Source organism: Pseudophryne corroboree, chromosome 2 (assembly GCF_028390025.1).
Source record: "Pseudophryne corroboree isolate aPseCor3 chromosome 2, aPseCor3.hap2, whole genome shotgun sequence".
Classification (NCBI taxonomy): Eukaryota; Metazoa; Chordata; class Amphibia; order Anura; family Myobatrachidae; genus Pseudophryne; species Pseudophryne corroboree.
In genome coordinates this window covers 439,825,531-439,852,712 of record NC_086445.1, presented here as the reverse complement: position 1 = coordinate 439,852,712, position 27,182 = coordinate 439,825,531, and the positions used below count along the sequence as shown (strand labels likewise).

Genomic DNA, 27,182 nt, shown 5'->3' with positions numbered 1-27,182 from the left:
TTATTTTATGTGGAAGTGTCTTTTTCAATGTATTTTATGTTTATTTTATGTGGATCTAGCATTTCATTGTCTTTTATACCAGGCGTGTGGTCAGCAGACACAAGGTCACACCCCATTTTTGCACACGCGCCTTTGGCTTGAGATCGGCTCTTTGACGTACCTAACAAGATTTTTTGGCTCTTTGTCTATGACTGTTGGCCACCCCTGCTGTAGACCTATGCTGCTTTGGGGCTTCCTTATGCAGATTGATTTATATGTACTAAAGGGGTGGTCTTCTGTATGCCGACTGACGGGATCCCGGCGCACAGTATACCTGCGCCGGGATCCCGACAGCCGGCATACCGACACTTATTTTCCCTCGTGGGGGTCCACGACCCCCCTGGAGGGAGAATAAAATAGTGTGGCGCGCGTAGCGCGGCGAGCCCGCAAGGGGCTCATTTGCGCTCGCCACACTGTTATATTAGTCTGAAAACCAATCGTCTCTAAAAAAAAGTCTCTAAACGATTACAGTTGTCCGCATAAGAATTAAAATATATTGTAATTTAGTCCCTTCAATCCTATTTTGACTTCATTTAATTGGAGGAAGGGGGTGCTCCCAAGAATTAAAGTACACTGTACAACAAAAAAACCCCAAGACTCTAGCATTCTTATATTGCCACTCACAGATGTAGGGGGGAATTCAATTGTATCTGAAAAATTTTTGTGCAGGGAAAAAACAATTTTTTTTGATAAGCCCCGAAAACAAAGCCTGTTTTCAGGTGAGAACACATAGGGGGGAATTAAAATGTTATCGCACCCCTTATCTCTCGTGTAAATTGATGGGATAAAGAGGGGCAGTATTCAAATGCCCACCATTATCGCACTGATCACGCCCATTACACTCCAGTATAGGCGCACAAAACACCAAAACCCGACTAAAGTAATGGTCGCGAGTGTGAAAGCCCCTACTCTTGGGGAAGGAGGGGGGCCACGGCAATAAAGTGCTGGTGGGGGAGGAGAGGGGTGCTTTCTGTTGTGTACAAATACAGCATGATACCAGAGGAATACTCCTCCAGCCATAATTTACTGGCTACTAACCTGAGATGTGGGGCACTTTTAGTGCTTATAGAGCCCACACCCGTCTCAGTGAATGCATGACATGAACAGGTGCAAATGATCCGCAAGGATTGTTATGTAGCGTCCGCTGGCCACTGATATCTGCAGTCCTAATGTATGTCAGCAGAAAACACCCCAAGCCATAACAGCGCCGTTGCCGCCCTGTGCTGACTCTTGTTGACATTTGGGGTCCATTGCCTCATAAGGTTTTCTCCACATGTTTAATTGTCCAACAGTTGAAACTTCGACTCGTCGTACCAGGCTAGATGTTTTAAGTCATCTTGCATCCAGTGTCTATGTTAATGAGCCCGGGTGTTGTGGGGAGCCATTGGATCAGCAGTGGGACCTGAATGCCCATCTGCTCCTGTACCCCGTAGAAATAAGGGAATGCTGCACTGCTCGAATGATGATGTTACTTTGTCCTTAGCATAAAATGTTGCTATCTGCCGCAGTGTTGCACGCCTGTCTTATTCTACAATGTGTGCCAGATAATTCTGTCTACAATCATCCATAGTTTTTCGTCCGTTTATCCTTGAAAGTGTTCTATGTGAAAATCCAAATATTGGAGTGACCCATCTCTCTGGCACGTGCTATATCGTTCAAAGTCAAATCTGGAGACACAGTGTCGTATTCACTGTGCCGTATTGCAGAGATATCCAACCTACATATAGTACAGATGTGTCCTCATGCATCTTGCCTCAATACACCACATAGCGGTAGATACTTGGCGTGAGTGAGCTGGTTCCGCCCAACTCCATTAGCGGCAGGCGTCTTTTGTTTTTGCAGAAAAGGCATCTTTTTCACTTCGCTATGTGAATAGGACGCACAAGCAGACTCTACTGATTAAAATGATATGGGCCATGCCTATATTCTGTGAGTGTCTGTGCCTGTATCTGCTTACGAAATGCTACTTTATAGTGTTTTCTAGGAAAACACTGTAGCGTAGCATTTCGTATTCAGATATAGCCGTAGTCACACCTAGAATATAGGCATGCCCCATATCATTTTAATTGGCATAATCTGCTTGTTCGACCTATTCGCATCATTTTGCAAATTAGAAGCATTTTGATGGAAAAAGTTGCACATAAAGACGCTCGAGGGCTGTTTAACATGCAGGGAGGCTAGATGTAAGTGGACTCATCTGCACTTCTAATGCAGAAGATACCATTTAATATGGGGGTGTAGTGCTATGCAATGGGGAATATGTTACCATTGCTAAGTTGTTGTGTCAATGTTTCTAGAACATGTTCATGTATATAATTTGTGTTTATGTGTGCATGTAATATATGTATGTATATATTTCTGCAGCGGGGTACACTGGTATTCCACAGGGAATAACATCGAGGGTATAGAGTTGAATCTTGATCCGAGGCACCAACAGGCTAACGCTTTGACTATTCCCAGGATGCACTGCACTGCCTCCTCTATAGCCCCGCCTCCAGGCACTGGAGCTCCGTTTGTAAGTTGGTGCCTGCAGTGCAGGTCACTAACAGGGGGGGCTGCGCTAGGTAGCCCTAATAAGAGCTTTTTAAGAAGAAAGAAGACTTCAAGGGCCGCAGCACAGGCACTAGATGCTGTGTATATCATGCTGACATTCTGTGCTGCTGCTCCATCACCTCCCCCAGCGGCGCTGCATACTCCCGCGCCCTGGTTGCCGGGTACTTGCAGCGGAGGCGCTTCGGTCATCAGGCACACATCACCGCTACTGCTCTCCTGGATCGCGTGGCCACATTTCAGGGAGGAGGTAAGAGGGTTCCCCAGGTGGTACCCGCAGAATTTGCGACGTGGACGCGGTCCCAGGAGACAGACCGCTCTGCTGGCGTGGACACTGGCCGTGCAGGGTCCCCACTATATCCACCAGGGCAGGGAGCACAGGTCGGATTTACTAAAATCCATTTATTATAGGCTCCATAGTACCCGGTGGTGAAATCCAGCAGAGGGGATAAGGCACTGACCTGTAGCCCCTCCCTCAGCTCCATGCACCATCTACAGCAGGTGTTCCCGCCCTGGAGCTGCATCTCTCTCTCCCTCACTCCCTGTCAGCGTTTGGCCGCCATTTCACAGAGCTGCGCTGATCCTGGGACTGCTGGGCACTGTCTCCTCTGTAAAGCCACCTGTCTCATCAGCGCTGTGCATTTACAGGACACTTAAGTATTCTACATGTCATTTAGACAGTATTAGTTAAGAACAAGTGCACTTCTATATGAATATTTAGTACAAATATTCTGTGATATACATCCAGTGGTTACTGCGCATTGTTATATCTGTATACATACATATCTTTATGTAGTATTGCTAGTCCAGTGCAGTTTTATTTTTTATATGTAATACTTTCTGCATTGTACTTGTGACTGTGAGTGCCTATAGCTGCTGTGTGGAGTCTATTCTGTGTATCACACATATTGCTGTCACTATATTCTGTGCCCTGGGGGTCTAAGTGCGTCAGGGTCTCATATACCATATAGTGTTCCACAGGATATACTGTTTTATATTTTTCACTGTGTGTTTCAGTTACCTCATACCACTTAAATCCTCTGTTTGTGCTCTGCAATTGCGGTCACATATCTTAGGGGGTTTTTGTCAAGTATTGTGTTTGTCTGGCTAAATTGTACTGATACGCCCTAAGGCTACATTCCCAATATTGTCTGCTACACAGGGCGAGAAATCCGCAGACGCTCCTGCATCATGCAGTGCTGGCGCCACGGATTTACCTGAGGAAAAGATTTCTGCTGAGGGTTCAGGTACTGGGTGTTCTGCACCCCCTAGTCAGCCCGCAGCACCTGTGGCAAATCAGGATCCACCTTAGGATGCATTTTCAAATATGCTGACTACGCTTGTAACACGACTTAGGCCCCCTGTGGGAACTCCTGTGCCATTACAGCCACATATTGTCCCTGTAGTTAATCCACCATGGGCGGATACTCTGTCAACCCAGTTACAGCAATTAAATAAGTCCTTGGTTAAACAAAAACCTAACCCTCGCCCTACTGGGGCCAAAGGGTCATTTAAGCGGGCCATTACTTCCTCACAATCCACTAATATGTCAGATTATTCTTCAGATTCGGATGGGGAATATACTGATCCATCAGATGCCGGTACTGCTGCTTCTGATGAAGATTCTACAACACAGGTTGACGTTCCTGACCTAGTGGAGGCTATCAAGCTGATTCTTCAGATTGATGATGAGATTGACCCTCCTGATATGTCTAAGAATCCTGATAAATTCAAACGTCAGAAGGTTACTAAATTAGTCTCGGCACATTCTGACCATTTAATTGACATACGTCAGGAATCCTGGTCTTCTACAGGAAATACATTTTCCCTGTCTAAAAAGATGCTAGCTTGTGGTGTCTACTCTGCCTGTCACCACCGTCACCTCTTTGAAGGAACCGATGGATAAGCGTGTGGAGAATTGCTTGAAGTCTATTTACACTCTTACAGGTGCTGTGCATAGACCCACTATGGCAGCCTCTTGGGCTGAAAAAGGTATTGAAGCAATGGTTCAAGCAATTGGGGAAGAGCTACCTCTGAATTTTTCTGTCACTTTCAGACTATCTGTCATATATTACCACAGCCTCCCACTATATTCAGGAGGCGGCCTCATTATGGTGATCAAGGCATCTGCTACGTCTATCCTGGCTCGCCGGGTTTTGTTGTTACGATCCTGGTCGGTGGACCTGGACTCTAAGAAGACCTTGGAGGTGTTCCCTTTTAAGGGAGATATGCTATTTGAAGATGATCTGAACAAGGTTGTGATCGACTTGGCGTTGGCCAAGACTGCGTTTCTCCCAAGTACTAATCCTTTGGCTCCGCAGGCTAAGAGTACTACTTTTCATTCCTTTCGACCTCCAGGTAAAGCAAAGGGTCAGGGCGTACATGCCGGGGAGTGGAGTCATCATCCGGAGGTCTTCCAACTCCTTGTGGACAAGTGGAGTCTACCAGATATAGACCTGATGGCGTCTCGACACAATCACAAAGTTCCAGTCTTCGGAGCAAGGACAAGGGATTCTCAAGCAGCATTTTGTGGACGCACTGTCAATTACTTGGAACGTTCGGATGTCCAAACGTGTTCTCTCCAGTGTCACTCCTGCCCAGGGTACTACGGAAGTTCAGGCAAGAAGGAGGAATACTGCTTCTAGTTGCTCCAGCGTGGCCCAGGTGGCATTGGTTCTCAGACCTGCAGGGTCTCTCGATCGAGCATCCTCTTCTACTTCCTCAATGACCAGACCTCCTCATTCAGGGCCCTTGTATTTACCAGGACCTGGCATGACTGGCTTTGACGGCGTGACTCTTGAAGCTTCACCCCTGAGGGCCAAAGGATTTTATGAGGTGGTTTTTCAAACTATGTAGAAGGCCCGCAAACCGGATTCTGCACGGATTTATCATAGGGTCTGGAATTCTCACTTCACCTGGTGTGCTGCTAAGAATTATGATGCATACAAGTTTAGTACTTCCAGACTTCTAGCTTTTTTGCAACAAGGCCTGGATTTTAGGACTTCGCCTGGCCTCCCTCAAGGTTCACATTTCTCCTGTTTGTCCTCTAAAGAGCGGTCTTTGGATGTGGTACGGGCTCTCCGTATATATGTAGAAAGGACTGCCTCTATCAGGAGATCAGATTCTCTTTTATACTTTTTGGTTTTTACAAACGTGGCTGGCCTGCGAATAAGTAGACCTTGGCCAGATGGATTAGAGTGGTGATTGCACAAGCTTATGCGCAGGCTGGTCTTCCAGCTCCTGCTGCTATCAAGGCCCATTCTACTCGGTCTGTTGGACCTTCTTGGGCTGCCCGCCGTGGCACGTCCGCTGAACAATTGTACAAGGCTGCTATGTGATCCTCAGTGAACACGTTCATCAGGTTCTTTGCCTTTGATACTTTCGCCTCCCAGGATGCTTCCTTTGGACGCAAGGTTCTTGTGCCCACTACAGTGCGTCCCCTCCCATGAGTAACTGCTTTAGGACATCCCCGATGTTATTCCCTGTGAAATACCAGTGTACCCCGCTGCAGGAAAGGAGATTTATGGTAAGACTTACCATTGTTAAATCTCTTTCTGCGAGGTACACTGGGTTCCACAGGGCGCCCACCCTGACGCACCTAGCTTCTTTGGGTTTGTATGGCATTAGCCGCTAGTCCCTACTCCTGTCGTGAGAATGTGGATCTATGTGACTAACATCCACAATCTCTCTTACCTGCTACTGCATTGTACTGGTTAACAAAACTGAGCTCCAGTGCCTGGAGGTGGGGCTATAGAGGAGGCGGTGCAGTGGATCCTGGGAACAGTCAAATCTTTAGCCTGTTGGTGCCTTGGATCAAGATCCAACTCGACACTCTGGTGTTATTCCTGTGGAAACCAGTGTACCGCGTAAGATTTAACAATGGTGAGTCTTACCATATGTAAATCAATAAATCTCTATCTATCTATCTATCTATTTATTTATAAAATAAAATAAAATCTGGTAGAGTAACGGAGTGAAGGTATTTGGGTTATGTTTAACCGACGTTCACATTAATTGGGAGTAGAAGGCACTCAGTAACTAATGTCCTTTGTCCTTATCAGAGAGTTTAAAAGTGCATATAGAAAGTAGCATGCACTCTCATTTGTCAAACATGAAAAGTAAACTCTTCCAAGTCACACTTTTACGTATGATTGTTGTGCTTAATGTCACATTTAGGCACAGGATGAATCAGCCAGTCATAACAAATATGAATGGTTTGTTTTGTTCATAGGCAGGAATAACCATTTTCAGAATATAACGGTTTTATGTAGCTTATTTATAAAGCTATCTAAAGCTTTTTATCAGCAACATTCGACCCAGAGCTTTTTTACGCCCTGCATTTTTCTTACACTGCCAGAGTCTGGCCTTTCTTGCGGAGTGCACTGTCACCAACCAGCAGGGGGCGCTATGGGCAGCAGAGATGCTCACTGCGTGAGGCCTTCCACAGCAGAGGGAGGATCCCTTCCACCAGCTCTACCTCGGCCATGGCCCAGGCTGAAGTCATCGTGTCTCCTGTGATGTTGTTCAGTCCGCCCTCTCGGCTCGGTTTCTGGGAAGAACACTGATCAGTGATAAATGGCTTTCTCACAGCTTCGTGCTGTTCATGTAGTGGTATATTGCAGGGAAATGTTAGAATTCCTCTGCTAAGTTTCTTTTAAGATTACACAAGCATGGGGAAAGCGACCAGCTGGCAATTCAATATACTGTGGTAAGCTCTGCAGTTCCCATTTTGCACTTGCACAATACAATAGAAAAAGTTTTGACTGGTCGTGTGATAGTATTGGCTCATACATGCCCATTGTGGAGACGAGTGTCAGTCAAGTGCACATATGCAGGCTGTCCTGCCTGACATACAGTCCGTGAGCAGAGAAAAGTGCTGCCAAGTGCTTTTCAAAATTTTGTTGTGTGACAAGAATACATCAGTGCATTTGAATACCACAGTAGGGTTTTCCTTTTGAACTACTGAAAAATCTAGAAAAAGGGGTAGCAGTTGATTTGCCGACGGTCATAATCCCAACAGCCAGTGACTGACAGGCAAAATACCATCATTCATTATGTCGACATGTTCAAAATGTCGACATGATGAGAATACAGACTTTTGAAATGCCAACATGTCAAAATGCCGACATGCGTTTTTAAATAATTTTTGCCCAAGAACAGACTTGTTCATACTTTACCATCCCAGTAGACCTGGAGGGGAATATATTTGTGTGCCAATCACAGCGGTTCACTTAGACGGTGTCCATGTTGACCTATGTCGACATTGACACCCCAAACACAGAAAAACTCATGTCGGTATTGTGACATTCAGCATTTAAAATTTTGTGTTCTGACCATGTTGGCATAATGAATGTCTGTGTTTTGACCGTGTCTGTATTTTGAATGTAGGTCAATGTCTGTCGGGATTATGACCGTCTGTATTGTGTCCGCCTGTAAATCATATTGAACCCAAAAAAAAGTCACCATGAGTCAGAATCAAGGAGAATACGTATAAGTTATATAGATAGTACTACGTGTCCCCTTGCTTGAGCAGATGTGTCTTCACACATCTAGCCTCAATACTCCTTGCACCGCAAGATGCCTAGCGTGAGTGTGGCAGCAGTTTCCATGCCACTCTGTTAACGTCGGGCATCTTTTCTTTTTTTTTGGCATAACATTTGTATAATTCACATCACTGTGAATAAGACGCACCAGCAAACTGTGTTGGTTAAAATATGTGGCATGCCTTCTATTCTGTGTGTGACTGTGTCTGTATCTGAATTCGAAATACTACATTACAGTGTTTTCTTAGAAACACTGTAGCATTTAGCCACTCAAAATGCTCCCTCCCCTTTTGCACTATAAAGCTACATATACACATTGGCTTACTCAGGCTTATATCTCCTTTCTTGTTTTTCTTCTTTACTCTTTTTCTTTTTGCTTTTCCTCAATGACCTAACTCACTGTTGTGTATGCTACAGTTTTTCTCTTCTTACTAATACTTTATTGTTTAAAATTAGAGATGTGTGGGTTTTACTCTGATTTACTCTGGTTTTCTTATTGACGTGACATCCGTGAGCCAATAAGATGCCGTTTTGAGACCCGAGTAAATCCGAACCCGCACATCGCTATTAAAAATAGATCACAATTTATCTTGTTTTTGTAGACTTGATAGCCATTTTGTTCATTATTTTTGTTGCTTATCTTGGTCCCTTTTGTTCATTGTGATCTACCCAATAAAATGTATTTGAACAAAAATCAAATAGTCACCATGAAGCAATATGAAATGTCCATAGTGCCTATGAAAATTATAAATAAAGCCGTAAGCAGCATTCACTTTCCTCTAGTAGCAAGTCTGGAATTCAGCCTGTCCTGTTGAGAACTATCGATCCAATTATTCACCTGGTTTCCAGGCAGCAGAGGCTGATTTTGACAGAATGTCTAACACAGATGCATAGCCATTATTCCAGTGCCACTTCAATAAGGAAGTGCTTCATTTTCCCCATCACATTGATGGAGCATGGTGTCTTAAGCTCACGTGCAGTTTTTTCATGTGCAAATAACACACATACACAAATATATACACACATTTGTCACACTGAACATCATTTGAAGCAGAGTAATTTGTACTTGCAACAGAATTTCCTTATCTCATAGGTCAATACCCAGTAGCTGAGTCTTTCTCCATTGTTTTAACACATGTTACAAGCTACAATATAACACGCACTCTTATTTAACCCTTAATATACCAAGCCTACCTCGTCAACGTACTTTACCAAGCTGGGGTCTTCAGAGGACCCCACGTTTTTTTGTCTAAATTCTCAACTGTTTGATGCGGTAAATTACTAAAATTATGATTTTTGGGTTTCTGAAGGGATACGTTCTAGTAAGGGTATGACAGTTATCATAAACTATTTTGATTATTTAAGAGTAGTTAGCCAATAAAAGCCATTTATTCTTCTCCATTACAGTGTGTACATTTTTACATCCGATTGGATACTGTATATTCTTGTAAAAAGGTTATATCATTTTACTATGGTAACAATACATCACTATTTATGCGCTGCCATCGCTACAGTCCTTAGCGCATGTCACAGTGGTGGTTGTTTTCCTGTGTTTCTCACATATAAAACATTCTGCATTTGTAACGTAGTATACCAAGCGGGGTCCCGGTGGGACCCCAATTGTGTTTTTATTACTTATGTTTTAAAAAAAAAAACATTTTATAAGCCTAATTACACAGTATTTATCTTAATCCGATGCGGGACACACAGAAAAATCAGGCGTAAAATAGTTGTTATAGAAATGCCAGGATCACAAAAATACCATTATGGTGTCCTCAGAAGACCCCCCTTGGTATACTATGGGTTAATGGAATTTATGGATTACCAGATTTTCCACCAGGTTTTGAAAGTTATGTATAAGGCTGGTACAGTTTTAGCACAATTCTGTTCAGAGGTTTGCATTTGTTAACCTGTGCACCAAGATACAGAATGTTTGTTTAAAAGTGTAATCAAGAATAGAACCCACATTTGCAGCACACGAACATAGAAGTGGGCCTTCCTGAAATATGCTTACCTTGCTTAAATAGGAATCACACAATTCTGTAATGCAGGTAATTGAGGGGGTAGGATCAGGTACAGCTGCTCATCCCTCCGTTGTGCTGCTCCCATGTGTGACATCCCTATATTGTACACAGGAGCAGATCAGGTGGGACAGAAGATGGCAGCTCAAAGCAGAGACTATGATATTCTGGTTTATTTTTTGTTTCATGATTAGTTGTTCAGTTTAAACGGTTGCCTAACTTTCAAGAAAAACTGGTCTGTAGGTGAATGTCAGTGAGGCATACATCTAATACTAATAACTGGGTCCAATAGAGTTTAAAACTGAGTAAAGGAATGATGGGGCATAACGCTTGTGTCCACAGTTGGCCTTCTCTACAGTACATGCTTCATTAGGCCGGGATTTGTGGGTAGGTCAAGTGAGGTAGCAGAATATGAAGCAAGCACTTTATTATTATTATTATTATTATTATTATTATTATTATTATTTGTATTACTTTTTGGTGACAAAGGGGACTATTCATTATCTGTTAAGTTCTGCAAAACAAGGTGAAATTGAAGTATTGGGGCCATTCATTATAAAGGCAACACAGGAGACATTTACCTTTCAGTTCAGATTTTGGCATGCGGTCCCCATACTGTATGGAGACCAAAATTCATGAATCTCCAAACACAAATTTTGACAACATGAACCCTCGCTATTTTCAGATGGCATTGATTCCCAGGCCCCAGCTCCTTGCTGTAGGATAGAGGTTGCAAAAAGGGATCCTTTCAGATCCCTCCGACTCCATTTGGATCTTTATGACTTCTTTGAGACCATGCATGAACCTTAGTTCACGAGTCACACTCTGCATTGCTAAGTTTCACTACTACCAGGGGGACCACAACCCCTCCACCTCCCACCCCCCAAAAAAAAAGTATAGCCAGCACCAGGCAGTGCGAGCCGTCCTGTTTCAGGCAATACAGAGGGAAAATGGTGTGGGGGTACCCAGACGTGGGAGAATGTACCTACCTCCCCATTCATTGGGGATTCCTCAGCAGATTTAAATACTGTACTTACATTTGGTGTGTAAATGAGTAGAATGGGTGTGGTATGGCTGACCGGCGGTCTCCTGACCGCCGGTCAGCTTACCGACGCCGGGATCCCGGCGGGGAGAGGCGAGTGCAGCAAGCCCCTTGCGGGCTCGGTGGCGACCTGCAGTCGCCACGGGTTCTATTCCCACTCTATGGGTGTCGTGGACACCCACGAGTGGAAATAGTCCCTGTTGGTCGGCATGCCGACCATCGGGATACTGAGCCGGCGGGATGGTGGAGGAGGTCATGTGACTGTCGGTCAGCAGACCGCCGGTCACATGAATACATTCAAAAAGTTAAAATAGGAGTGTTGTTTTTTTATCCTATTTTATTAATTGACCGTGATTCTTAGCAAAACCATTCCTGTTTATGAATCTGTAATACAGTATTCTGCTGCAGTGTGATCTAGAATTTGATGCAAGAGTCTGGACATGAAACACAATATTGTGTTCAGTGTCAGGTATGACTTAAGATGATTTTCCCAATTATAACTTTATTTGTAAGACCTTGGTGTAGAAATGATGGCATGCCAAGCTTGTGACTAGGTAAACAAGCCTTAATGCCTTGCTTAATATATAGATACGCTGGGAAACATTTCCGTTTATATGCAATTAGCTCCTTCTCAAGTCGTATCAATTTGAGATGCAAATTGAGCATTTTCCATTGAGCTACTGTAGCCGTCAAACTCTCTGGAAATGAAAGCAGGATAGGATTAGACAGAAGTGTACATTGTTTTCAGGGGCTGCTGTTAAAGGACTATGGTAAATTCAGCAGTTCAGTGGTCCGTTAAAATGAAGAGCAGGAGTAAATTATATTAGCAATATATTCCACTATTTTTTTAGTGGTCCATAAGTGTGGAAACACCCTTATAAAAAGGAAAAGAGTAAGGAAATATTAATCTAGTGTCTACACCTATGATATCGGAGTGGGAGACAACTATGGCCGATATTGACTATATACGATTTCCTTTGACGTGCCCAGATGCATGAACCTCCTATATAGTCAATATTGGCCTGCCTGCACAGTCTGTTTTTCCTTGTGATGCCAATCACGTGGGACCGCGCATCAGCATCGCAAGGTGATTCCACATGGTGCGATATACACTGTTATCTTCCGATGTGGATTATGTAGTCCATATCGGTAGTTATTATCACACAATGTGTAGGTAGGCCCCTTATGTAACCAGTATGGTTGCCTTCTTGAAGTTGGGCATCTTGGATGCAACTCTAATTTTTTCATTGGGAAGGCAGTCATGTGACATATCAAACAGATGCAGAATTTCATAAAAATTACCCCCCCCCAAAAAAAAACAAACAAACAAACCAAAAACCAAAACCCAGTGGTGTACATTTTACCGTATCTTTATTCATTCTTGAGTTTTAACTGAGTTTTTTTTGCCAGTAGTGACATTAATGACAGTGACACTAACACAAACAGAACGTTACAATGTGCGGTGATATACGTCGTGTGCGGTGAGTACCGGCGGGCTGACTGCATCGGCAAGTGCATATGCATGCCGATTACTTGAATGGCGCTGCGCGAGGGGGTAGGGGCCATGCTGAATTCTGTAGTTATGGTATTGTCAACGACATCCCCTGATTGACCTGCTTGTACAGATGACAGGGATGTCTTTGACAATCCGCAGGAATGCGCATCATCAACGATCTAGTGCTTACACATTGAATGATATGAATGATATGTCGTTCCGAAATGTCGGAATTGGGCATATCGTTCAGAATATTGTCTACTGTGTACCAAGCATTAGTCTTGCAGAGCTATCTCTTATGTGTTATTACACACCCTATTTGTAGTAGAGCCACACATTCTTTTCACTTCACATAAACAGCGTGTAATCAATACAAATTGGAATAGTTCATTTCTAGGAGAGAGTTTGTAGACGACATTCTCAAAACACTTGCTGCAGCATTTTGGACATGTGTCAAAAGTACTCTGTAAAAACATTCTCCAATTGAAATACATTGATTAATCAGATCCCGTCGCGTTTCGTACTTATAAGATGCGAGTTTTGAAGGAGCTATTCTTTTCCAGTAAAATGTAAAGCCTATAAAATAAGGCTGGGTACACACTTGGCAATGTGTGCCCGATATATCATCCGATACGGCAGATCGAACGATATATCCTTAACATTGTCCGGTGTGTATTCACTATATTGTTAACCATGCGCGCTCCCGCTGGTCATTAACGATGTACAATATCATCAGTATTCACCTTGAAATCTCTGGATGTGGGTGCATATCGTCACTGACGAGAAGCGAGCGATATTGTTCATTGTGTATGAACGATACCGCTTGCAGGGGGAATTCTTGCGCACCCAGCCTTAGGCTTCAGTGCTCTAGGGTGACACCAATCTAAATGAATTATTTCGTAATTTATGCAGATTAGTGCAAAAATCCACTCTCTGGATGGTTCCTGCGACTTTTAGCACTGTGTATAGCTGAGTGTATAGATCATTGGGTGATTTGAGAGTTTTCCGTATCTCGTTTGCATCTTCACTTGTGGATGAATTGGTGTAACTGGGTAGTGACAGGTCATATACATTTAGGCTATGTTTATGGGCTTCGCTCAGTTGTGTATTGAGAGAACCACATAATTTTAGGTGGATCTTTTGCACCAATGACATGGATAGTGCAACTGCATTCTGATAATTATGTAGGCTTACAAACCAAGCAATAGGTCCAAGGCAGGCATGTCCAAACTGCGGCCCTCCAGCTGTTGAGAAACTACACATCCCAGCATGCCCCGACACAGCTTTAGCATTCTCTGACAGCAGAACTGTGTCTGGGCATGCTGTTATAGCATTCTCTGACAGCAGAACTGTGTCTGGGCATGCTGTTATATGTAGTTTCACAACAGCTGGAGGGCCGCAGTTTGGACATGCCTGGTCTAAGGTGTGGTGCGGTTATATAGTTGCATACAGACCAATATAGACCTTTTTTTTGCGTGCCTGGAGGATTTCTTTACTGCCTTAGGTATGTACTGTGTACTATTGTCATCTATGCTGATAACAGCCCTGTAACAAAACCTGAGGTATGTCATGTGCTGCTCCAGATGGCGGAGTGAAATAGTGAAACAAAATGGAAAAATTACATTACCATTCTTCTCTGAATCACTCTCCCCATTCCAGTGCATGGGGGATCAATATTTGCATTGATCAGGGGCACCGCTGGAGAAATCTTACACTAGTCCACAGTATACCTCTTCTAGAGTGCTTTTCACTGCTGCATGAATAGACCCCTGACTGCTTGGTTACGGTTTAATTTTTTTCTTAATTTTTGTGTTGGAGAGCAGAAGATATTATATCACTACTGTAGAAATGTGATTTTGGTATAGGGAACGAAACTGAAAATGCAAGAGTTTCTGCACCTAGCAATTTAGTGATGTCAACAAGTTTCCCCCCTAGGAATTTGGCAGTGCACAGGGATGCCGGGAAAGTATGCATGTGCGTCCAAGAAGTGTACAAAAATGTGGCATGGCCCCCTCAATATCGCTAATGTGGCGTGTCCCAGCCATCTGTTTCACTTATGAGGGTGTGCCCACCACCTACGGTGGTGCCGAGTTACCCCCAAGCTCTACCTTTAATGTGAATAGATGCTGTACCCACTGCATCCACTGATGCGGCGACAGCAGGCTGTTTTATCAGGACGTCGCCAAAGGGGCAGGGCACATTTTGACCTTTAAAAATCGAGCTAAAACAGCCTAGCATTAACACTATGACCTATAATCTGGCAGATTTTACATATAGCAGTTCTGTTTTAAAATAATAATAGTCTTTATTTGCATGTGAAAATGAATGTTTTAGCACTGGTTCTGCAGTTCTTGCCTGCCACACTGAAAGCAAAGATGAAATTAGCATCTGTATGCCCCCTCCTCTGGATTCTTCGTGTTTAGGATGGGTAAGGCAGCTGATATTTCTCTAGTGCCACACAGGGGAAAAAAACACAACAAATCAGCAGCCTCGCCAAAATCGCAAAACAACCTTTCTTATCAACAGCTCTTCCCCTGCCAACCCTATTACCTACTGATTTTCAATTTCTGCTCTTCACTGTTTGTGCACATTTCACATGGCAAACGCTGGACATGTCTTTTTATGCTCAACGAACCATACAATAAATTATAAAGTAACAATTAAGCATCACTTAGCCAACAAAGAATACATTTTCTCACAGTTGATACGTGATTTGACTAAGTGTAGGCTGTTTTGGCTCACGTGTTTGCATTGCCTTATGAGTCTTTATATGTGCTTATTAGATTTTGAGTTCTTATCATTCTTTCATTCTAATTTGTTTTTACTTTATATTTTGACAAGATCCTCCCTTATTTGGGTGCTAATTTTTTTCTTTAAAATACAAATATAATGAGAGGATTTTTGCAGAGTGGTTTCCAACCTGTGCACTATCGGGTATATTCAATTTAAGTCGGATCCATTCGGACATTCATTTGTCGGAATGGATCCGACCTGGGCTATTCAAATGACATTTAATTTCGACTTTTAAAAAAGTCGAATTGAGAAGTGTGTGTGTGGGGGGGGGAGACGGGGGAGAGCCGCGGGCAGACGAGGAAGAACAGTGCTACAGCAGCGGCTTCCGCTGCTCTCCCCCCCCCCCCCCCCCGGCTCTCTGCCTCTCCCTGTCTCTCCCTGTCAGCGGCGCCCAGGGAGAGGTAACTGCAGCGGACGGGGGACCTGTCGGGCGGCGGGACGCTGTCAGCGGCGTTCGGGGGCGCCCATCAGAGGTATTGCTCTGCAGCCCGCCGCCCCGCTCCCATCCCCGCATCACAGCCGCTGCTCCCAGCAGCATCCACCCAGCTCCAGCAAGCGAGGCCTCGCTTGCTGGAGCCGGGTGGACGCTGCCGGGAGCGGCGGCTGTGATACATCCTTCAGCACTGCTCTCCACCCCCCCACCCCCTCCCTGGCAGCTCTCCCCCCATCTCCACGCAGCTCTCCCTCCCCCCCCCCCCCCCCCTCCCCCGTCTTCCACTAAGGTCCCACATCTCAGTCCAACATCTTTTGATGTCGGACTGAGATGGTCGAAAAGGGGGCAAAAACCTGTCGGTTTTGGCCCAGTTTTCGCCACAAGCACGTGGATCGGCAGCTATTCTGCCGATCCACGTGCTTTTCGACAAGTCGAATTCATCGACTTGTCAAAAAATTTAGGGAGATATTGAATAGGTCGAATCAGGATTCGACCTTAAAAAGTTGAAAACTGACGTCTTTTCGACAGACGTCCGTTTTCGACTTCAGTTGAATATACCCCTATATGTATAGAGTTTGTATATTCAGTTATATATTAACAGTTACAGGTATCCCATATCCAAATATTCCAAAATACATAATTTGTGGAGTGAGATAGTGAAACCTTTTGTTTTCTGATGGCTCAATGTACACAAACTTTGTTTAATGCAGAAGGTTATTAAAAATATTGTATTAAATGACCTTCAGGCTGTGTGTGTAAGATGTATATGAAACATAAATTCATTCTGTGCTTAGACTGGAGTCCCATCGCTATAATACCTCATTATGGTATGTAATTATTCCAAAATACTTCTGGTCCCAAGCATTTTGGATATGGGATACTCTACCTATATTTATATAGTGCAAGAATATTCCGTTGCACTTTACAATTGTGAACAATCCGTAATGAAACAAGACTGGGTAATAACAGACAGATAAAGAGGGAAGAGGGCCCTGCTCATACTGTATATTCTCCTCATGTTTGCATAGTTTTCCTCCAAAAGCCTCAGATTCTTCTCACAGTTGATAAACATGCTGGTAGGTTAATTAACTTCTGATTAAATTGCCCATAGTGTTTATTTTCACTAGAGACAGGGTATATAGGGGGTGATTCAACTGATTTGCGTACCCCCCTGCTGGGCATCTATATAAATAGGCGCCCGATGGAGCAATTCAATTGTTTGTCTGTTTGAGCGGCCATTAGTATTGATGTGCCTAAAAACTGTGTGTTTAGCCGTGCAAAGTGGCTAAATCCATCTATAGAAGTGGTTAGGGTGCCCAAACCACAGACTTTGCACACATTTCTTCTCGCACTTCAGGAGGCTACAAAAAGAAATGCCTTACCTACGGCAAACAGACATCTAAACGGAGCAACAATTGAATTGCTCAGTTTTGCATCCCCTAGTGGTAGCCGGGGGAATATAATTGAATCGCCCCCAGAATGTAAATTTCATGGAGCAAGGCAAGACGATTACATTTTCTATGTAATGCACCAAGTAATATGTATGTAATGGTTAGCATTACTGCCTCACGGTACTGAGGTCATGGGTTTGGTTCCCATCATGGCCCTGTGTGGAGTTTGTATTCTCCCCGTGCTAGCGTGGATTTCCTCCGAGTGCTTCGGTTTCCTCCCACAAACCAAAAATATACTGGTAGATTATTTGGCTCCCAACAAAATTAACCCTATCGTGAATGTGTTTGCATGTACATATGGTAGGAAATATAGATTGTAAGCTCCACTGGGGAAGGGACTGATGTGAATGTCCAAATATTCTCTGTTAAGTGCTGCAGAATGTGTGTGCTATATATAGTGTTCCTTCTAGGCTGTTTCAGTAGGGTGCTGCACCCTGCCCATTTTTCAAATGTGAAAAAGCACCCTGCCCTTTTTCCAGTGTACCCTGCAGGACCATAAATCGCACCTTGTATACAGAATGCAACAGTCAGAGTGCATGTTAGAATGCAGTGGTCTACTCCTTGCCCATCTCTGAAATTGGAACACAATTTTTTGTCCTCTGCGAATGGGATAGCAGAGGAGGAAATTACATCACTGCTGTGGCTACTGTATAACACAGCATTCTGATAAAGAGGAAAAGAACAGGGTAAGCAGTGAGCATGTACTGCTTACACTATTTCCATAGTAGAACAGATTTATTTTGTACCTATATATGTTAAACCCTCTGCTTAACTTTTTCTGTTTTATAACACATAGGGTTTAGAACTACTTCAGTAATGGAAGAAACCTTCATTATCTACTTATTATTTATATGCTAGAGCCATTCTTTCAAGAAGTCTGGACATATACAGTATTTTTCTCAGTACAGATGTTGGATGTTACATGGGTCTACTATATGTATGTATGTATGTATGTAAGTATGTATGTATGTATGGGTATATGATACACTAAGGGGAAAATATATGTATAACAACAATAGACATATGCGCTATGCTTTGTGCGCAAATCGTCACACCAAAAATGTGCCCTTCAAAATTAAAATGTGCCCTCCTCAGTGATCAGCACCCTGCCCAAAAAAAATCCTAAAGTGAACACTACTATATAACATATATATATATATATATATATATATATATATATATAAATAATCTATCTCTGGTAATGTAGACAATATGGAGGGAATTCAATTGTTATAGACATCTAATTTTTCCCATCTACACTGGACTGTTTTGATGCCCAAACAATTGTCACGATAGTGTTTGGTAGCCAATGCATATCACGCATGTTGCCCAAACACAGGGTTTAGCCAAATAAAATGGCTAAACCCATCTAAAGTACTGTTTTTGGCATCCAAACTCCCATTTGGACGCCCAAAAGTGCAGAGTTTGCTCATATTTTCTCTAGCTACTCTGGAGGCTGCAAGAAATAATGTGTCCTCCATTGTTTATGGGCACCTGAATGGCAGAACAATTGAATCTCTGCCTTTGGTACGCCATCTAGTGGCGGCCGCAAAAATAATTGAATCCTATCTATATAAGTAAAGAAAAATTGTTATAGCTGCTTAAACTCACTAATCTGTCCACTTGGTGGAATGCTAGGCTTATTTAACCATACAAATATTTACGGGTTAGGTGATCAAAGGTTTACAGGTTTAGTACTAATAGCGTAATTGGACGATGACCATGTGCCCTGGTTCAAACATGGTCATCGTCTGCATGAATTTGCTGTTCACTCTGAAAATAATCTGATATCTCCTTAACACATGTTATGCAGGATTGATCTCAGGGTGTATATGGTCTTTTTGACCATATACACCCTGAGATTTGCCTATAGTTAGCCTAAAAAGACTGCTTGGTTGTCAGTTTTGCGCATGCTCCTTTTTTAGAGAGGGAGGGAGTGGCTACACACTAGCACAATGTTGGGACGTTTTGTCGTATTGCCATAACAAATCATCTACATCATGCAGTGTGTAGCTGTGATTGCATGCTCCTGCGTTTAGAATGCATCATTTTCCGGCCTACCCTGCTGCATGGACAATCGGAGGGCATCGCATGCGACCCAATGCATATTAATGAAGGACGTAACACTGATTGTTCAGTCCTTCATTAAATCTTCTTGGTGTGTTTGGGCATGGCCTGGGCCGAAGGGAATTTGGTCCAATTGCCTCTTATGCTGGTGTGTACCCACCCTAAGTTCTTTCTTGAAGAGCTTGTGTAGTCCCTTGTGCATTTGAGCTCATATAGAAGAAACCTGGGGAAATTTCTTAAACAAATTGTTCCATAGGTAATTGCTAAAATATGTTTGCTGTCCATAGCAACCAATCAGAAGTTTTCTTACAAACCTGTACAACCCGTTGCTAGCAACAACAAAAGTGACTAAGGTTGTTCCTAGACCTTTAGAACAATTTTCATGCCTAGCACTACAGTATTTGCTAAAGGATAATGTGTAGGATTTTACACATGGTATGGGCTCTATGGATATAAGAAAACTATAAAAATGAAAATGCTCGTAAATTCCTCCGGATTGGGATCCTCTGTACCCAAATAATTTATTGTTCACACAACAGCTATTTGAATGATGGTACTCCTAAAGCTATCTGATAATCACACCTGCATTTTTACTTGTGTTTTCTGTCCTTTAATGTGGGGTCTTTAATTGGAGTCTGTGAACAACATGTGTTTTGTCAGAAGATTACATTTTTCTAAGCCAACAGTCCTATCAGCAGACAAGTGAGCAATCAAACAATAGTCTGAATGATCCCTTGTAATGCTTATACTGCCAATGATACAGTGGTTACTCCCCTTCCATCTTTTTAATGCACATATTACTACTATAATACCAACCACACCATATGCAATTGGATTGAGTTGACAGTCCTTCCTTGGATACAAATTATTAATGAATTTGATTAATGATTTTTTTAACCCACTTTGTTGTGCCAAATAATATTATTAAACCATGTTTCTCTTTGTTATCTTGTAGATGGTCACAAGAACAAAGAAAATATTCGTAGGGGGGTTATCGGCAAACACAGTAGTAGAAGATGTAAAGCAATACTTTGAGCAGTATGGCAAGGTAAGTTCCAGTTGGTTGTCTTCTGTTGTTTATTTGGTCATACTGTATATGAGCTCTTTTCCCTCCACATACAGTACCTACTTATACTTCTGCTTTGGTGCTATGGAATATGTTTTACAACTTGACTTTTCTACTGTGTAGGGCTGGGTTGGCCAAACCGATCCTTGAGATCTACCAACAGTTCATGTTTTCCAGGCCTGCTGGAGATCTGTAAAATTGTCAGTTAGGAATGAATGCAGCACATCTTAAATAGTAATGACTACACCTGTGCACCAGCTAGGTGGTCTGGAAAATGTGAACTGTTGGTAGATCTCAAGGACTGGTTTGGCCAGCCCTGGTGTATGGTGAGCATATAGAGGGGAATTCAATTGTTCACGCTAATTGGTTCCCCTTATAATCTCAGTCTTTGCCAATTTAGGTCACAGCACAAAGAGAGGAACTGAACACAAAGCAACCTCTGCTGTCTCCTCCTTAACAGTTTCATTATGTCCGTCCAGTGAACACCATAGCGGGTGGCAGAAACTTGGCTGAAGTGCTTGTCTGCTATTTACAAATACTTGATTGGAGCCATTTCACTGTATTTTAATTGCAGGGTTATAATGGAAGTTGACATATATAAAAGTACACTACTTTATATGTACTACTGTGTTGAGTACAGTTGGAGAAATATATAAAGGGGAGAAAGAAAAATCCTTTTTATACGTTAACCCCATATAAAGTTGTGTTTAGTGCTTGTTCTGAACATCCATTTGTGGTTTCAGAGGTCTTGGTTAAAAGGATGACTGGGTATTGTTATTAATAGCATCCTGTGTTCCAACTTAACTCCTAAGCTGTCAGTGTTAGCAGAATGGTTAGCCAGCAGTTTCTGCTAAGGTATTATAGTACTTGAGTTTCCAGCATTATTGTTTTCTGGCTGAGCTTTGCATCCTGAATATAGTACAGCACTTTCCGTTAATGAATAGAATGCACCATTGAATTGTGAATATGAAACCAGTACTCCCCTGCAGCACAAAGGTTGTGTAGAAATCTTATGTCAGAAAAAGGTCAGGTTTTTCAGCGACAATTTTACTGGAAATATTTCTTTTAAATTTGTCTTTATCCTCTAAAATGGGTAACCAACATGCTGCTGTCCAGCAACTGTGGAACTACACATTCCAGCATGCCCTGCCACAGATTTGCTTTAAGGGCATGCTGGGATGTGTAGTTTTACAGCAGATGGAGGACCGCATGTTGAAACACCCCTGCTCTAAAACGTAGTTCTTGCGTATCTCGTGCACTTCTCAGACTTTGCCATGATTAAAAAGAAGACAGATGACACATCTATGTAAAAGTTATAGGCTTTTAATTTAATTTATTGCTAAGATTCCTGGTATATGGTTTAAGTAGAATAAGGTATTTCCCATCAGTCTCATTGGTTAAGTCTAGAATACCCTCAGCTGGCACAGTACAAAGCAGAAAAGCCCATTTGACCGCATATGTGCAATATTAATATTGTGTTTGAGTATGTGTATTTTGCTGCAAACTCGTACCTGTTTTATCACCATCCGGCTGACCTACTTTAGAGACACAATGGGATTCCGTTTTAGACATATATGTTCTGATGTGGAATTGATAAATTGGTAATACTCGTATATATAGTCTTGAATACCTATATTACAATCTCAGATTTGATTACTAGGAGCTGCCATGATGCCTTCTACCAAAGTTTGAAGATCAGTGCTTACAGTCAATTACAGAACATGTCAAGTTGTGACCTCTGCATGCAGGTTCTCTATTCCTGCTTCAGTGTCAGGCTCATGCTCACTCCTAGGTGGCTTCCTTTTGTATCACAACTGTGTTGTTTTATAAACTCATAGGAACTGTAAGAGGAGGCTACTGCCCATCTCCTACAGTATATTTAACCAGATCGCACACTGATACTGTATATTATGCAGTGTCCTTGCCAGAGAGAACATAGTGTGAACTTGTGTGTCTCTATATTGGACACATTTGTTTCATAAAAACTCAGCTGTGATGTTAGAATTTGGAGAAAGGGTTATTTCCATGTCCTCAGATTTTGTGAAATATATTACAGATGTTCCGTCTGTAACTTTCCTTTCCATCCCCACTTCCAGTGGTCTGCCCATTATGCCAGTGAAAGGCAACTTGATACACGTCTGGGGCTGTGTGGAAAAGAGCCACACAGTACCCTGAATCTCTGTAATAAATGAACCTGAATCTCTGTAATAAATGAACCCACTATCTGCAATAACATATCAGCAGGCAATTTAAACAAGTTATAACATACAAATCTGAAAATTAGGCAAGAGGGAGCTGGCAGCTGGAGGGAAGCGATTGGAGGGCTTCCTGTTGCTCTTCACTGCTTAATGCAGAGATCACATTTTATACTTGCACACTTGTACCGACAGATGCCTCAGCTCATACTGTTTGACTGTTCAGCTTTCTTCGTTGTACTTCAGGATGCACTGCACATTTCTGTATAAGCAGGTGCCTCTTTCTGCTCATAGTATAGAAAAAGAGAAATGTGGTATGGGGATTATTGTAAATAAATGGAAGAGAGAGGCTGCAAAACCTCCACATACTATATTCAGAGCTGGATTAACAACAGAGCAAACGGGGTGATTGCACAGGGGCCCCTTAAAATATAGCTTGATTACCAACTTGGGGACACTACAGTGTGTTTGATAATGTGCAGATACTCTCAGCACCACAAATATATCAGAGTTACCCAATTGGAAACGTATTTTTGAAAATCCCTGCCGCAGTGAGGTTTTCCAGATCCAGTTACCAGGGAGAAATGAATCCGCACTAACTTCAGTAGGAATGAAAGTGACTTTTTCTAGCAACCCCCAGGGTCACAAGAAAGTGGGGAAAATTCCTTAAACAGTTGGAACTTGCTTCAGCGCCCCTAGACACTCCCCTCTAATGACTAATTAAGCAATTGGTTTCCAATTAGCTTAACTTGTCCAATTATACTACCTTCTGGCAGTCCTGTCTCTCTCATCCGCCCTGACATGCTGAAAGTCTCTTCTACAGCATCCAGTCTGTCTGGGTGGGGAGCTCTCCTCATCCAGGTACTGGATCTGGTTCCCCCTCCCCTCTGATTCCTGCATGTATGCCCCCCCCCCCCCCCCTGATACCTGCACTTGGTCCTCTAATTACTGCACATCTGCCCCACAACCTTCTGATTCCTGCACATACAGTATGTCTCCACATTGCTCTGATTGCTGAACATGTCCTTGCAACATGCTGGTTCCTGTAGCTGTTCCCCACACCCCTCTGATCCCTGCACTTGGTCCCTGCACCCCTCTCATCCCTGCACATATGTCCCCGCACCCCTCTAATTCCTGCACATATGCACCTGCACCTGGTTCCTACATCCCTCTTATTCCTGCACATATGTCCCCGCACCCCTCTAATTCCTGCACATATGCACCTGCACCTGGTTCCTACATCCCTCTTATTCCTGCACATATGTCCCCGCACCCCTCTAATTCCTGCACATATGCACCTGCACCTGGTTCCTACATCCCTCTTATTCCTGCACATATGTCCCCGCACCCCTCTAATTCCTGCACATATGCACCTGCACCTGGTTCCTACATCCCTCTTATTCCTGCACATATGTCCCCGCACCCCTCTAATTCCTGCACATATGCACCTGCACCTGGTTCCTACATCCCTCTTATTCCTGTACATATGCCCCTGCACCTGGTCCTTGCACCCTCTGATTCCTGTACATATTTCCCTGCACCACTCTTGATTCCTGCACATTTTCTCCTCCGTGGGTTCTGGGCGCAAAAACTTTGCAACCAGTTTTTTTAATTGAATACCAGGAAGATAGGGAAAGCACATACCCGTGGTTATTAAAAATTTGTTGCGATGACCGCAGTTATTTTTGCAGCTGTAATTACACATCCAGTTTAATAAACCTATATTAGTTTTAATATCTCCAGCATATCTTAATGACAATTGTATTGGCAGGGCCCCCCACAAAATGTACTGTCCCTGACTATATTGTGCTTACAGTATATCATACCACAACAGGGGCAGCGTTCTGTCGCTGTGTATGAGAAGTGTTCTGCATGTGTTACTAGGAGATGACAAGGACAGCTAAAGGAAAACTTAATAGAAAACATGAGGTGAAATGAACGTCTCTAGTGGGAACAGGAAAAGAGCTGATATGCAGGTCATAGAGAGAAGCACATATGGTTTCACTAACTGGGCTGCAGTGCTGCAGGCAAAGTGGATGTGACTTTAAATCGTTTGTTTTTTTTCTCTTCCCCCCAAAAAATTTATTTAGATAAAGCTGTAGAATTCTCAATTAAATTGTATGTCAAAAGTTCATTAGAACTTGGTGCTGGTTCTTTTTTGGTCAGACAATCCGCATTAGCCAACATGACCAACATGATTGCCAGCCTACTAAAATGAATGCTGTATATGGAGTGGGTTTGTCTCAAGAACACACCGTTGTATATACTGTACAGTATGGCAGCATTAGTGGAATACATTGAGCAGAAGAGAATGACTCCATTGTGGAAGATTGAACGTCATTCTTTAGGATTTGCAGTAGTTCACATTTCTGTTTATGGTATAAATAATCGCAATAATCAAACGATTTGAAAATATCTGCTTTTTTAGCTGTCATTGTATCCAAGAGGTTCAGTGTACCCTGCTGGGTGACCAGGGTAAATGCCATGTTAATAGACTGTCACCCAGTCAGTGAAGGGATTGCAATCAGATTCATACGCTTCACTTGCTTTCTCTAGTCTCAGCCCTGCTTGTGGATTTTACCACTCTTTAGCGCTTCATGGTTACAGCTCTATTTTAGGACTTGTTGCAATATGCTAAGCAGCAGCTCAGCTCTGCAGAAGGCTTAGTGTTTCATTCTCTTTTCCTATTGTTTTCTTAGTCCGAATCATGCCTAGCCCTACATTGTATGAATTTTAGGCCTACATGAATAAAATGTATTTATTTAGTGACTATTTAGAGTAGTAGCAGGTGAATGAAACATATAGGGAGCTCCAACTGGCATGTGAGAATGAGAGGTAAGTCTGAAGAGATTTTCAGTACAGGTAGACCCGAGTGAATTTGGGATATTCGGGTGTTAGTGGGGATATATTGTGGCAAGTGGGAAGTACAATATGAGTAGAATTTGTGAGTGTATTGTGACAAGTAGGACTATTTTGCATGGCCTGTACAGATATTGTTGGAACAAGTCTTGTATTGCTGGGATACAGGAGAAGAATATTCCCGTTAGAGACTTATACCCCTTTCAGACTGCCAGCAATAACCCGGGTTATTGCACATGAATGTTGCGAGCAGGGTTGAACATGGGTTCATCTTGGCTCGCTGTGCATTGTGAACGGGTAAGCAGCGTTGATGCGACCCGGCACCCGTTCATTGAATAGGAAAAGGCGTCGCTTAGAGATAATCTCATCTTCAAGCTCCATCTCGGTACGCATCAGCGGTGACGTCACCAACCTGGCAATAACCCGGGTTGGGCCGCCAGTCTTGAAGGGGTCTCAGTCTGGTTGCACCCGGGAAGGAAAGGGGTATTAAATCAGGTGTGACAACGCTAAATCCCCCACACTGTGAACAAGCCACTGAGGACACTCAGTAGCCACAACAGGATCGTTCCACAGCTCTGCCAAAGATATTAGAACTAGGACCAGAACTCTTTCCCACTCTGAAAGGCAGCTCATTAAGACTCCCATAAGGACACAAAAAACAGTACAGACCGTGTGCTTCTGCACAGGTCAAATAGGTGTGAATGCGTAGGGTCAAGTTGCAGAATAAGTACTAGGTCAGGGTACATCACAGATCATAAATTAATTCGCTCTGCACAGGCCCAGTCATTTGGACACACTTATACATGGTATACGGTTAATAGGTCGACCACTACTATTTGTCGTGCAGAGGTTGACATGGACAAAATGTTGACATGACAAAGGTCGACACAAGAAAAGGTTGACATGAGTTTTCCCCTTTTTAAAAAAAATTTGAACTCTTTTATACTTTATGATCCACGTGGACTACATTTGGGAATAGTAACCTCGCCCACAGCTTTCTCGCCATGCGAGGGGATGGGGTGCACTATTTGGGGTTCCGCTGATTTTACAGAGTAAACAACACCAAAAACAGTAAAACAAAACTCAAGTTGACGGTTTCCTGTGTCTGCCTAGTGCATGTCGACCAATAGTGGTTGACCTAGTGGCTGTCGACCTAGACAGGCTAGACTCAATGGGGGGAATTCAAATGTGTGAAAAGTCAGTTGGGTGTCTGTTTTTTCTATCTAATAGACAGGAAAAAACAGCCACACAGCCGACTTTTCAAACATTTGAATCCCCCCAAATGATCCACACCCCTTATACATGCCCTTTGCAGATTTTCCTAACTGTGACTCGTAAGCATGCTGAGTCTGGGTGGAGGACATGGGGGAATTCTAATATACAGTCCAGTACAGTAAATACATTTGGATCCTCAAAAAATGCATTTATTCCTGAGAGCCATGTTTGTGGGGGGTAAGCGACAAGTGTAAATGCACTGATGATCTGTTTGTGATTGTCTGATTGCAAATACTGATGCCTATAGGTGGGTTAATCATTGCTCGGGCACAGGCTGTACTTTTTTGTGTGCTAGCTTTATTTTTCTTCCATACACATGTGGTATATGCATGATGTAAACTAAATCCATATGT

General features: G+C 43.0%; 1 protein-coding gene across 8 annotated transcripts in view; it reads left to right on the top strand.

The window, feature by feature from the left end:
• The window catches only part of MSI2 (musashi RNA binding protein 2), a 1,055,328-nt gene that overhangs the window by 254,695 nt on the left and 773,451 nt on the right, over positions 1 to 27,182 (top strand). For all 8 annotated transcript variants that reach the window (XM_063953648.1, XM_063953647.1, XM_063953646.1 and 5 more), the window contains exon 6: positions 20,390 to 20,482. In XM_063953648.1, the coding sequence (XP_063809718.1) occupies positions 20,390 to 20,482 (93 nt within the window). The remainder of the gene's footprint in view (positions 1 to 20,389; positions 20,483 to 27,182) is intronic.